Source organism: Diprion similis, chromosome 2, assembly GCF_021155765.1.
Source record: "Diprion similis isolate iyDipSimi1 chromosome 2, iyDipSimi1.1, whole genome shotgun sequence".
Classification (NCBI taxonomy): domain Eukaryota; kingdom Metazoa; phylum Arthropoda; class Insecta; order Hymenoptera; family Diprionidae; genus Diprion; species Diprion similis.
Window position 1 is genome coordinate 14,631,855 of NC_060106.1, and position 13,750 is coordinate 14,645,604.

Below are 13,750 nucleotides of genomic sequence, written 5' to 3' on the forward strand. Positions count from 1 at the left end.
AGGTAGTTCTAAAATTACATACGAATTAGTACGACGTTTTGTAACTGATCATTGTTACCTCTACTTATTCCAGGAATTACTAACTTAATCGTTTACGCGTTAGCTGTAGGTATCTTGGTTGTATAAGCAGGTGCATTCATACACATTTAATATTTCGTTACAATGGATCTTAATTTTATATTCAACTATTATAATTTTTCATTTCTCATGCCAAGAAATACTACAGTTTCACGCGAGATATCACCATGGACCGAACAGTGAACTGACGATCAAAGCGTTTGTATTACGTTGTTGGAATAAGGTTTTAAAGTAAATATCAGTGACCATCGTTAGTTGGTCAAAACTTGCAGAGCTTTTGCAAAAATCTGTGGGCTGAATATGTATTCGAACATCGCTGGATTCTTAAATGGTAAAAGGAAGTCAATTTTGGAAGAAGACGGACCTGCACCTTTGTCATTGTGGAATCAATAATTCTAAATACAGTCGTCTTCAAACGAGCAAAAGATCATCCGGTTATTATTTATTTATCATTCAGTTGCGAAGAAGGAAATCGTGAATTGTAATTGCGACAGTCATGGCCACTTGCCAGCTTCAAACTAGTTTATAATTAGCATGAGTGAAAAAAATAGCGCCGAGCTGCTGAACCATTTATTTATGCACATACGTGAATTGCTTCGATTAAAAATTGAGTAATATTATAAAAACAACTTTACTTCTCATGGCCTAGAGATTATTTGGTTCATTCCTTTCTCTGTGTCTTATTTGCGAAAGCCGTGTAGTGTAATATCAGACGCGTTCGCCGCCCTTTCGCGCAACTGTAGAGTATCAATAGTTTCTAAATGTGACCACCTATTATTATTATGTGTCGTACATAAGTATATGACACCATAGGCTCTTTCGGAATCTGTGTCAAATTATGTCTTCTTTTCGAACGTTGGATTGCAAAATTATTGAATACGATATCGTCGCATATTGTACGTAACGTATGTTTGTACAATCGATACTAGAGTATACGTCATTTTTTTGTTATTTCGAAAAATGTCAGAGAACAAGACCTAAGATCGTAACTGTGCACTTCATCGCATTATTGCGAAAGTGTAACTTGAGCAGGCATAATTTGTGAATAATTAAAATGCGTTGCACGGAAAAGTGTTTTGATCAATTTAGCATACAGCTGATATGTACGACCTGTACGACTTACACACATACGTATAAGCAAAGTCGTTCATGTTTTCTATGTCACATCTGACACTTTGACAGTTCTAGCTCGATAGTATTAAACATGGCCGTTCGTGCAGAGGTGAGTCTTGCCGTGTATTATATTTATTCAAGTAATTTTGTGTCACCAGAGCATGTATGTAAGGTTAAAGTAAGTCTAAAAGCCTAATTGATATCATAAAATTAGGTAAGATATGTTTGAGAAAAGTAACGTCAAACCAACAAAGGTGTAGCTACGTTAATGGGGAGTTGACGATGTGTCTGTATGCGTAGATTTCGGAGGACAGAGAAAGTGTGTGATTATAGTTTTAGGGTTCAGATTATGCAATTACTACGTGTTATCTTCGTTGTGGAACATTTAAATTTTAAACATCTGTAGAGTCTCAAATGTTTTTAGTTCAAAAGTAAGGTTAAGTCGAAGGTTTTAATGGCTATGCAATACTGTGTGATGGTGCAGAAATTGCGTGTATTAAATATCTCTGAGAAGTGATCATATCATATGTTTATCGCATGTTTTAGAAATTACTGTAATATAACACTATCGGGGTCTAAAGGAAGTGTTATTGAGAGATATTTGAATAAAGAATAATTATGTTCGAGTCTCCGAGAAGCCTTCAGGAGGTTTGTGTAGACTTTATTTGCGACAATGTATTGGTATTATGTGAAGTTCATCCTGGCGACAGTGGGCTTCCTGTCAGTACTCTACCACCTGCTGCCATTGGTAAGTATATCTATATCTTTCTGTTTGTATAAAAAAAATTACAAAATATTTTTTTATATTATTAATTCCAGTTTTTCAACCATTTATTAAATGTTGACGCGTATCAGTAAACGTCGAATTACAATCAAAGTTAACTGATTAGTCCACTCATCCATTGAATTAAAAACCAATTTCCATACAAATATTTGATCATACGTCAACGTATGTGAATATTTTCAAAGATTTACTTCAGACAGGGCTTATGAGAGACCTGTATGGACTCGATTTGATAATAGTTCCATTTTTGTATTTTTGTAATGTACATAAAACCAGCAATATCATTAAACTATGTCTACAATGTCTTGAACACGTACAACTCTATAGCAATTACATTTAGAAACATATATACAATGACATTTGAATGCACTATTGCCATCAGTTATAATTTAAAATGTGTAATGTATTCTCAAAAAAAAAATTATATTTTTTAATGCTGAAAATTAGAGAATGGAACGATTTGTAAAATGTGTCAAAAAATTACAAAGTAATGCGGAAATGTAAATGTTATCATACCTTTACAAATTTTATATAAATCAAACATGTTATAAATCAATAACAAAAAATTATTTCAGATGAGCAAATGAGCAAAGGAGATGGTAGTACAACAGTATCAACTGTATCGTCAGTCACCAATCTCTCATCTCTGAACTTATCAGCTGGTTCAGCAACCAGGCTAAGTTTTAAGGATCCTGATGCATTTTTACCTTCTGAAATATCGGATCAACTTTTATCCAGCTTATGCGAAAGAAAAGCATTATCTGATCTGACTATTACTTTATTCGATGCAAAAACGACCAGATTACGGTAGGCATATGTGATACGTAAAACGATTCAAATTATCTTTAGTATATTGAAATTGCCAGGAATAATTTGAAAATGTTTCTAATGCATTCGGTACTATTAGATTTTATTTGATTTCAGGCATGTGAGGTTAAAGGATGCATCGAGCCTTTCTATAAAAGGCTTAAAAGTTTTAAGTCAACATAAGGTTGTAGATTTGGAAATAGATGGACTTAAGGTTAATGTCAATGATTTGATTGGCTGCTTGGGAGAATGGAGTTTGCAAAATCTAAGATCCCTAAGTGTGGCAAAGGGTAGCTTTATGGACTATGCTGGGTAACTTATTATTATATTCCTATATTATCTGATTTGCGGTTTCGTTTTCATGAACATAGAATTAGAAGTAATGAAGCAGAAATTAAAACTTTGTTACTAAAACAATTGTTCAAGAATGTACAAATTCAGCATATTCACATTCAACTTTTGGAATTTGCGAAATTTGTTACAGATGTAACACACATAATTCTGACTAAAATAAGAAATCATTTTTTGGATAATCAATGCTAGAAAAACATTTACTTAAAACATTTTTGTACCATCGCATGTGATTAATATGTTTTAGGTCTTGTGTAGTTGCGGCACTCACTAACCTTCGAGCCTTACAAACTCTGAATGTTTCCGGAACTGAGTTTAATAATCATGGTCTCCAAATTGTTGTTGAAGACCTACAGCTCTTAGAAAATTTAGACATTTCTTGTACACGAGTAGACGATATAACACCATTGCGCAAGTGTAGGGACCGACTGAAGTCACTGAAAATGTACAAATTAAAAGTGAGCAGCTGTGGAAATCTGATTCCCGTATTATGGGAGCTGATGAAATTGAGAAATTTGGATATATCCGATGAAAGAGATGCCGTTCCGCTTCAAGTGTTTGTTCCAGTTAAATCTAAAATATCGGATCTCTTGAAATCCAGTTTCTGCATGCCGAATCTAGATAGTCTAGATATCTCAGGTAGAGGTAAATACTACCATCTATTACTATATCTTGCTAATTTTTGGAGGCTTGTTTCTCTTCGACACTTTTTGTTTCAGAACTCATATCAATGTCAGTATATCCAACTTCCAGAATCTTACAAATTTAACAGCAGTCTGGTATATTCATGATCGTTTTCATTTTTATGTTGAATTCTGCAGATAGATTGTCATATTCTTTTTATTACTAGGAAGCTCCGTTTGTCAGACAATAACATTAATAGATATTATTAACACTCTGTATCGACATCCTGGCTAGATAATTACTTTTCTTGCCAATTGTTCTGGTGACTGCTCTACACCTTTGATGTATACCAAACTTTTCCAAACTGCTTGAACTGTCAATACCTGAATCCCCAATTGTTTACTGACCAACAATATACTACATGAATAAAATATGTGTATGATGAAGTATTAAATTATACAAAGAAGGTTTACAAGCATTAGCGAATTTAGTATATCGTTTAAGTTTTTCCTTGTTTTTGTGAGATTATTACTATAATATACTTAAATTGATTAATGCTAATGCTAGTTAGCTGTTTGGATACTTGCAAATTCAGCTGTGTCCACAAACAAACAGGCCTCTATTATTAGACCGATATAATATAACAGCTGCTAAAAATTCAAGAAAAATGGTGAAACGTTTGATTAATTCAAGTTTTAAAGAGTTCACTTACCAACATTACATTTTTATGAAAATGAAAAAAATTTGCTGACATTTTAATAATTTTGGTTTATATTACAGGAAAGGATGAAATACATAGAAAAGATTTGAGAGCATTTATTAAATCTCACCCACATTTAAGATTTTTAGGCCTTGTTCATACAGATGCTTGTTATGATGACACTCTTATTAATCCAATTAATAAAAGTTACAGACGAAGTCTTGTGGTGAGTAACATATGTAACAACAATATTTAAAAAAGCTGTTGAATTTGCTCATTGTACTCTGATTACCAATCAGCAAGTGACAAAAAAAAAGTTATTGTCTGCTGTTGTAAAAAAAACTGCACTCAATTCTTTAGTTCCATCATGTTATTTGTACTGTAAATTTCGTATCACTTAAGCCAATATACTCTATCATTGTAGAAATTTAAAAAGGTGACGTTTCAAAAGATGTCTGCAGTAATTTTTCATATAAATTACATATTGAACGAATTAACTCCTGAATAAAATTACTCTACCTTTTGAAAATTTTAATTTATTATTTATTCTGATATAATTTTATCCAATTAATAATTGTAACATATACCATTCATAGGTGAGTGGAACAGCATCAGAGTCACAAATTTTGGAATCACTGAGACGATACTGGTGCCGCCCAGTTTATGTGCAAAAATGCCTTTACAATTTATTCCGTTTAACGCCAAACTTCAGTGAGGCAAGAGTTGACGTTATAAAACTAGTTATACCTGGAATGAAGGCTCATCCCCAACAGTTTGGTGTACAGATGGCTGCAACAGCATGTCTCTACAATCTTACAAAAGGAGACCTAGCGAATAAAATCCATCCATCGATATTAAAACAAATTGTGGATTTAACATTGACAGCCATGGAATCATTTCCAAATCATTACCAACTACAGAAAAATACATTACTTACGCTATGCAGTGATAGGATACTGCAGGATGTTACTTTTGACAAATATAGGTAGGCTTAAATCATACAGGCAACTTATTTGATTATTCAATGCAATCCATATCTTTAATCTGTGAAAGTAAATATTCTTTGGAATATAGGAACTATTCTAATTGTGAAATACATCGTGAACAGGTGTGCAAGACTTGTGATGAATTGTTTGTCAGCGTTTGATGATCCTTCAATGAATCGAATGTCAGTTGCAATATGCTCCATTTTGGCTGCGAAAATTTCCACTGATGAAACATCAATGCTGGGGGCACAACCGCAGTACATGTCTAAACTTTTAGCGATAATCCGGTCTAAAGTTCAAACAAAATCTGTGGACATTACCATGAAGTTTACATTAAGCGCCCTTTGGAATTTAACTGATGAAAGTGCAACCACATGTGCCGTATTTCTCGAAGAAGGTGGTATGGCTCTATTTCTTGAAGTATTGAAAAGTTTTCAAGGAGAGTCTAGTGTCGAAACAAAGGTTTTGGGCTTGCTGAATAATATAGCTGAGGTAAGCAATAGATTGGAGTCGGATAATTTTTTTTTCACTACTAAACTCGCACATTTAGTGTATCGATTGTTTTAAAATTTAATCGTTATTGGCTAGTATTAATATTTCAACTATTTATCACATTTAGGTACCTCACCTCAGGCAATGTCTAATGCAACCTCCTTTTATAACGATGCTCTCGTCACTTTTGGATTCCGAACAGATTGATGTATCATATTTTGCGGCAGGAATTGCTGCACATTTGTTGAGTGATGGACCATGTGTGTGGGCTTCAGTACCGTCTTTACCACCTAGGTCGCAATTATTGGATCAATTAGCTAAAGCAGTGACCAATTGGCAAACACCTCAGAGTGAAATGGTTGCTTATCGAAGTTTTCAGCCATTCTTTCCTCTTTTGCGATACGCCGATGCACATCCTGTACAATTATGGGCTATATGGGCAATACACCATGTATGCACTAAGAATCGTAAGTTCCCCACCTCAGATATACATTTCTTTTTGCATTGAGTTGCATTATCTAATAGTACTAAAATTTTGCTACTGCAAGAATTCTAGTAGTTATTGTTTATTCTCAATTGTAGCCAAACGGTATTGTGGAATGCTGTCGAGGGAAGGTGGTGGTGCCATATTAGCATTGCTCGCAAACCAGAAGAGCGGTGACACTCAGCCTATCGTGCGTACCTTGTGCCTCTCTGTGCTGGAAGCATTGGCCACTCACTGTTCACCTTAAATACCATTTACAATTTGACAAACGAGTACCATATCCCTGGTATACTAGTCAATTTTATCCCTCTGCTGAGGCAAGCTTAAATTTCAGTAATATACATGGTATAACGCAGCGCAATTTCATTTTCGAATGAAAAATTGAATCAAAAATTTCTACTCGCATACATAGGTGGTACTGTTGATGGAGAAAAAAAAAGGCTGTGAATGGATATGTGTGGTCTGCACTGCGGAAGCAGCTATCTCGGATCGAACGAGAAATATTATACATAGAACATATGCACTTAGTGCATTAAAGATACGGATTTGCAAATGATTTTCAAAATCCTGTAAATTGGCAAACTTAGACGAAAATTATTTGAGCATACTAATTTATTGATATGATGGTAGAGAATAAGTGATACTTGCTAAAAATAACGTCGAGCAGACCTGTTCCACAAAACAAGATGATAAACGACGATTGTTCCTTAGATTTTAAGTATCTTTTGCCTGTTTTTTAAACTCCCGATACGGTGTGAACGGCTAGTTTTATCACATGTAACTCAATTTAAATTATTTTGATAACGTTAATAACTTAATTTTATTATTCGATTTGTGGGTATTATTACCCGCTTTGACTGTATCCTCAATATCAATGCTACCTGCAAGGTGTTAAGAAATTTATTACACGGTAGTAGGTTTCGGAACTCACTTGCTATGAAATTTCATAAAGAAAATGTAAATTTGAAGATATATATGAATTTGTCGGCAGATTTTGTACAAATCCCTCACATCTCTTGTACTACAATTGTATAGCATATTTTAATCTTGAGCGATTGTTTTTTCAATCACGAAAAAATATCTTCATTTGAATTTATTGCAAGGAAAACGTAGTATCATTACACTTACTGTTCATACCGTTTATAGAAAAGATTTTTTCAATGGTTTGGATTTTAAAATATCTGTTCGCAAATATCTATAATGTATAGGAAATTGCTGTTCTTTTTCTTAACAGATTTGAGTGTCTGTTGATAACAATACTTGCCTAATAATGATAAGTTTATTGCATCTCATTGATAGAAGACGGCACAAACTAGTGTTTTGCCATTTTGAATTTTGAAGGTAATCCTTATCAAGACTTTCAGCTAGAATCGGAAAATTTTAAATAGACTTAGTTTCGTACGGAGTATCTCAGTATATCTGTTATGAACTAATATACCAAATCTTTTAAGTGGCAATTTTAATTTCGATACTGGCCGAGTCTTGTTTGATTTGATTTTTGTGTATTTGTTGAAAACATTGTCAATAGGCAGCTATAAATAGAGATATGCATATATGCATTAAAAATAGATAAATTTCGAAGTATTCAGTATGCATATCTCCTTATTGAAGTAAAATAATTACTAAAAATACTGTCAGCAATATCTAAGGTAAAAGTCAAAACATTTGAAAAGAAAAGATTGATTACAATATTCGGAGAGTTCCGTTAAAACTTTTTGTCTTACATAACAAAAGTGCAATGCACAAATGTCGCCTGGAGTGGAAATATATTGCTATATTACGTCTTGATTGTCATGTTATAAGTTTTGTTGGCTATTAAATGTAGAAAAATGTCTTTCTCTCCAAATGTACATTATGTGTATAGTATATTCTGCCATTATACAAAAAAAAAGAGAAATATTAGTTATATCGAAGTATTTTACTTCATAGTTATCTAAATGAAACGGTAACTACAATATATATATATTTATTGTTAAACAATTGATTATATAGCTTGTTGACTGTATGATTATATAGATAAAGCTTAGTTACTTGTAGTTTTTGCAAACCATAAAGGTATTTTACAAAAGAATGAGTTTATGTCACAGAAAAGTTGCCCACGATATCTTTCACAGAATTGTTTTCTACTCATCTTTGTTAGATTTGCTGTATCCTTGTAAATTGAAAATTGAAATGCCTGCCTATTTTTATATCTGGTTGATATCTATCCATTAATTTGTCTGACAAAAATATTATTCAAACGAATAGGTAATTATTTAATACTGACGGTTGGTTTCTTTTACTTCGATACGGTTTCATATATTTTTCTTATGTCAATGTATAATGTGTTGTTGGTTTTGTTATGCTTTATATGCCGGATCAACTGGTGGATTCAAATATTAGGAATTATTTACAATAGGAATTCTACCAGGTATTTTACAGATTAGTAAACTTTTCATACATTCAGTCCAATTGCCCGAAACCATTTTACACTACTTGATATTCAAAACCCTTAATGTGAAATAAACAAACAAAAAATTAATTCTGGATTTATTCAAAACAGTCATATTTCAAATCTTCTCTATTGCATATTATTTGGAATACATTCAGCAAGTTTTAGCAATGTTAGACGTTCATAAAATATCGAAAAGGAAGGATCGAAAAAGGTAAATTTGAAACATTCTATTTCTTGTTTTTGAAATAATTGACTCATCAATCGTATCACGCACACTGCCAGTAAACACGCCTTTCATGTGTAATATGTAATAATAAAATAAATAACGGTTTCATAATTTTCAAGAAGTATTAGGCACAGAATTGTTGGTCTAGTTTCCATCCAATGAACTGCTCTTGCTGAGTTTCAATCTCTGCAGGAATTGAGAATGTGTCTTATGTTCATACTTATTAGAACATGTTACGTAAAGTATTGATAGTAATAAAATTAATAAAAATAAACAACAGTATGCGGGTGAAAGTATATAAAGCACCAGACGTTTTTGAAAATCTTAACATATTTATTTATGCTATGTAAGTATTACAAGGTGTTTTGGGTGTGTCATAACAGAAGAATTCGTTTAGTAGTCTTCTTATCATTATCATCAATCAACTGCCATAATTTTTAAGAAATTGGAGAACGTATCATTTTTTTGTAAGATAGTAACAATACGTACAAAACAGTGAAGGTAAACGTGTAAAGTCAAGAAACTGCAGCTAATTGTTAACGTTTACGCACAATCTTGTACTGTTTTTTTTTCTTTTTTTGTCAAAAAACAAATTTATTATCCAATTTCTTTTCCATCAGCCCCATCATTATATCGAGACTTGCAATAAAACGGTCTCGTAAATTCACATTAAAAATTTATTCGCAATTATTGTTTAGCCAATTGCAGTGCAATATCCATGCTATTCAATTTAACTATTAAGTTTATTTTTTTTTCAAGCAACTGAGGCAACTCCAACTGATTTGGTAACCTTGTGATTTCTTTGTAGGCAATAGTTTAGTTGGTGTTGTAATCTTGCCTGAAGAAAATATTGCGTACTGTAATGGCTGCTTGTTGATATTCATTTTTAAATTTTACATTTCAAAAAAGCTCCACTTTTTTCTCGTGAGTCTATGCATATGTGTACTTGCATATATGTATGTCTATGAATATAGACACACACTCCATATATTTTTATCGGGTTTTTCCTATACAAAAATTTAATTTCACCATCTCTTGGTATGAAAACTTAATTTCGTGACGGTCACAGAGTAACTTGACTTTAGAGACAACAGTGTATAAGAGTTTGTAAGAGTAACATCATGATAAATAACAATAATTTGTGGTCAAGATGGATATTCGAATTTACAATTTCAGCTTCATTTCTCTCCAGTGACGTCTTATCACATTGTAGCTAATCGCACAGACAACTGCGAATCGTGTTACCCATCCGTATTTGAGCCCACTAAGGTCTTCGACGATTCTGTGCCAGTTTTTTGACAAGCTTTGTTGGACGATGAAAGTTTTGTGCGCAAATATATTGCTGCATCTCTTAAGAAAATGCCCAATTGTATCTACAAATTAAAGGAGTATATTGAACTTTGTGCAACAGTTTGGCTAACTTTTTTATTAAACAAGATTAAACAAATTCTAGATATCTTAAATTGTCACTCTTATCATCCATCCTCGAAAAATGTTATTATTACATTTTTGGTTCGCAATTTATGGTATACAAAGCAAAAGAATTTCTATCGTTTGACTATGCATAGATAAAATTCAATTCTTTGACTGTGAATAACTTTGTACGAGAAAATGAAGTCTCGAATTACGAATTTTTTTTTCGTATTATTATATTTAATCTGGGCTATTATGTTTAGGCATTCGTTAGTTTTGGCTCTATTATTAATATTCGTTTTGCAGAAGTGTTATGTATTATTATACAACCGAAAATATAGACGTATAACATCAACGTCAATTTTATGGTATACTATATTGTAAGTTTTTAGAATTTGTATTGCATTGTACACATGAGATATTATAACAGAGCCACTGAACTAACTAGTAAAAAAAAAAAAAATAGCTACTAAAGACAATTTCAACTTTTTTTTTTCTAAAGTAATGAAAGACTTAATATTGGTATGTAAGATTACTACTTGAAATGTTAATATTTAAAATAAGAAATTTACATAATATACTTCTCCTATCTCTAGATGAAAGAGAATTATATTTATCAAAGGACGTTACATGAGAATGCCTGTTTCGTCTGCACCATCCAGAGAATTGTTAGCAACAAAGCCATTCGTGCATTAAAAGCATGATGAGATTAATTGACCACATAGCCATTGTGTTGATTCTTGTCTCTAGCATCTGTTAACTCTGTGACACGCGGTCCCCTAAGTATGGGTTCTCAATCATCGAGATTTTGCGACAGCAAAAAGTTAGCCGCTAGGTTTTCATTTTTTTCACATGCAAAATAAGCCTGAACAACAAGATGTTCAGGGAATCCCAGTGCCTTCAGCCTTTCGATTGCTTCTTTGTCTTGTGGCGTCACCTGAATCACTCCGGCTCCAAGACCCGCACCTGCGCCTGCTCCCGCACCTGCCCCAGCACCAGCACCAACACCCGCAACGGTACCTGTACCACCTGTAAGTCCTCCTTGGGCTACAGCAGCCGCTGCTGCAGGCGTTCCTTGAACTGCTCCAGCCGCAGCACCAACTATGCGAACGTAAGGCATCGATTAAGATTCTACGAGTTCAAAAAGTAATTTGGATCTTCATAGTCGAGATAAATAGGTACATGAGAACCACCAATGACACGCAACGAAAATAGCTACAAATGATCAGTTCTGCGAGTCGGAATCTTTCTTAGTTGTTTTCAAGTTTTTTGTACAGAATGAATCAGATGACTGTATACAAGGAAGTCAAAAAAGCTCTACTTTTTTAATGCTCAATGTTATTTTGCCAAAAAAGATATGACATAAGATTCAAAAGTACCAGGTTCGTTGAGCATGCGAACAAAGGCTTCCTGGTTCTGCGAAATCAATTGTAGTAGGGCTGGATTGGTCTGTCCAATCTGTTGTAGTACAGCATTTAGTAATTGCGGATTTTGTTGAATCACTTGACGCATTTGTTGAAACTGTGGCTGGGTGCGTAAGAATGCCAAGGGATCTTGAGCCTGGTCCTGGGCTTCAGGAGGGTCTTCAGGTGGATCCTCAAATAGCTGAGCTGGAATACCAGTGAGTAAGTATTCTACTGCTCTATCAGGATTGTTGAAACTTGCTCTTAAAGCTTGTTCAACCTGCTCTCGATCGTACCTGAACAATTTGAAATAAATCTGTGAGTCGTTTGTTTCACATCAGTTATATTTAAAATAAACTTGATTGTATACGTAGCTTCTACTGACCCCATATCCATAATGTTATTGACCATTGTATTATATTCTTCTCCCATCAATAAAGCACTTTCTGCCTGAATTCCAGTCGGTGACACTGCTGCAGGTGGGTCTTCTGGAGTCGCAGGAGTTGTAGCTAATGTCGCTGGACTAAACATGTAAGCATGTATTGGTCAATTTGTAGTCGAAAAATGGTTTACTTACATGTGTTAGTTAATCCTACACGTAACGAGTGGTTTTGAGTTTGCGTTGCCCTTACTTAAACAATAGGAAACATTTAATTCAATTGACTCAAATTTGAAAAGTGCATTTTTTATAAGTAAAAAAACAGTCGAAAAAATCCCGTTATTTTAAGTAAGCTAAATGCATGGTAATAGTGACAAATTGCTCTTTGGGTATATAGTCTCCTTTCTCCATTACTCTCCAACTCCCAGACACCAATACTTTAGTAAAGAACAATTTTGATCGTAATTCAGAATTATCACACGTAGTCGTACCCAATGTAAATATGTGAAAAAATGATCACATAAATTATTCTTTCATCAGCAGATATCTGTTGTAATGCTGATTTAAAAAATGTTTCCTATGTTTGAATTAACAGAAGGCAATCATACCGAGCTGCTGTGTGTTCTTTGTTATTGTCACCGTCAGCATGCTGTTCCTCACTAGTGCTCGGGCCGGCGCCAGCCTTAGGTTTTGTTACCATAACCACGATAAACTTGTTTTCGTCAATATTATAGGTAGTTAAAGGCTGCTCATCGGTCAATATTTTTCCTGCACACATAAGAAATGTATTTGGAATGTGCAGCATCAGTAACAGTTTATTTTCCGAAATAAAATTTTTAAAATAGTAATACGAAGATTTGGTGAGTCACGTATCGGAGCTTGCCAGAATAAGGTAAAGTATGTATGTACAGGCAGTAAAAGCATGATGACATTAAGAATTGAAAAAAGATAGGTTATGGTAGGGATATTGGCTTACCCGCGTATATGAGTTTTTGATGCTGAGCCGGAAAACCCTTCTGAACTTCGATCTTGTCTTTTAATTCTTTAACCTGAGTAAGCAATGAGAATAAGTAAGATTTTCATTAGTAACTAAGAGTGTTAGAATTAAAACCGAAAAAAAAGACATTTTCGGCCACTTTAATGCAGTTTTTACTCACCGTTTTCGAGGGGTCAATCTCGACGATAAACGTCTGTTGTTGAAGATTTTTAAGCGTAATAATCATTTTGAATCGTCAGCACACACGCTTACTTTAATTAGTACTAATTAAGGCGAAGTATCCTGAGAATCTCACGAAATAAAATGATGTTTTGATAGATATTTTAGCGCTGATGATTCGGCACTCGGAGCTCGTGAGCGCCATGAACCTTTTTCACGACGTGATTCAAAGCGAATGAAAAGAGGAAACCGTGACTCGCTCGGCTCTCAATGAACGTACGCGTCTCGCGCGGACTGGAAGTGAAAAAATATTTCATTCA

At 33.8% G+C, this 13,750-nt stretch overlaps 2 protein-coding genes across 4 annotated transcripts; one reads left to right on the forward strand and one right to left on the reverse strand.

Moving 5' to 3' along the window:
- The first annotated feature begins 313 nt into the window (after window positions 1-313).
- Window positions 314-7,422, forward strand: LOC124416600 (protein zyg-11 homolog B-like). 3 transcript variants are annotated; one of them, XR_006930783.1, is made up of 11 exons: window positions 314-1,300; window positions 1,738-1,939; window positions 2,551-2,782; window positions 2,900-3,094; window positions 3,381-3,778; window positions 4,538-4,683; window positions 5,054-5,442; window positions 5,566-5,935; window positions 6,063-6,402; window positions 6,518-6,736; window positions 6,832-7,422. XR_006930783.1 is itself a non-coding variant. In XM_046897819.1 (10 exons), the coding sequence occupies exons 2-10, from the start codon at window positions 1,810-1,812 to the stop codon at window positions 6,664-6,666; spliced, it is 2,349 nt and encodes a 782-aa protein (XP_046753775.1). In that variant the 5' UTR covers window positions 314-1,300; window positions 1,738-1,809; the 3' UTR covers window positions 6,667-6,765. The 3 variants fall into 3 exon arrangements, 2 of the variants coding, with proteins under 2 accessions (XP_046753775.1, XP_046753776.1); XM_046897819.1 differs by lacking the exon at window positions 6,832-7,422 and having other exon boundaries at window positions 6,518-6,765; XM_046897820.1 differs by lacking the exon at window positions 6,832-7,422 and having other exon boundaries at window positions 3,381-3,772; window positions 6,518-6,765.
- A 2,098-nt stretch (window positions 7,423-9,520) lies between these two features.
- LOC124416609 (UV excision repair protein RAD23 homolog B) lies at window positions 9,521-13,646 on the reverse strand. Its single transcript, XM_046897834.1, has 6 exons — window positions 13,432-13,646; window positions 13,251-13,323; window positions 12,883-13,042; window positions 12,281-12,418; window positions 11,872-12,191; window positions 9,521-11,593 (listed from the first exon to the last, which is right to left on the reverse strand). Exons 1-6 carry the CDS (start codon window positions 13,495-13,497, stop codon window positions 11,286-11,288), a joined length of 1,065 nt encoding a protein of 354 aa, XP_046753790.1. The 5' UTR covers window positions 13,498-13,646; the 3' UTR covers window positions 9,521-11,285.
- Between the last annotated feature and the right edge of the window lie 104 nt (window positions 13,647-13,750).

Coding starts and splice junctions, on each gene's coding strand:
- LOC124416600 (XM_046897819.1), top strand. CDS start 1,810: ATGTTCGAGTCTCCGAGAAGCCTTCAGGAGGTTTGTGTAGACTTTATT. Junction 3,779..4,537: donor TCTAGATATCTCAGGTAGAG/GTAAATACTACC, acceptor TTTATATTACAG/GAAAGGATGAAATACATAGA. Junction 6,403..6,517: donor CCATGTATGCACTAAGAATC/GTAAGTTCCCCA, acceptor TCTCAATTGTAG/CCAAACGGTATTGTGGAATG.
- LOC124416609 (XM_046897834.1), bottom strand. CDS start 13,497: ATGATTATTACGCTTAAAAATCTTCAACAACAGACGTTTATCGTCGAG. Junction 13,324..13,431: donor AGATTGACCCCTCGAAAACG/GTGAGTAAAAAC, acceptor TTGCTTACTCAG/GTTAAAGAATTAAAAGACAA. Junction 12,419..12,882: donor AAAGAACACACAGCAGCTCG/GTATGATTGCCT, acceptor TTACATGTTTAG/TCCAGCGACATTAGCTACAA.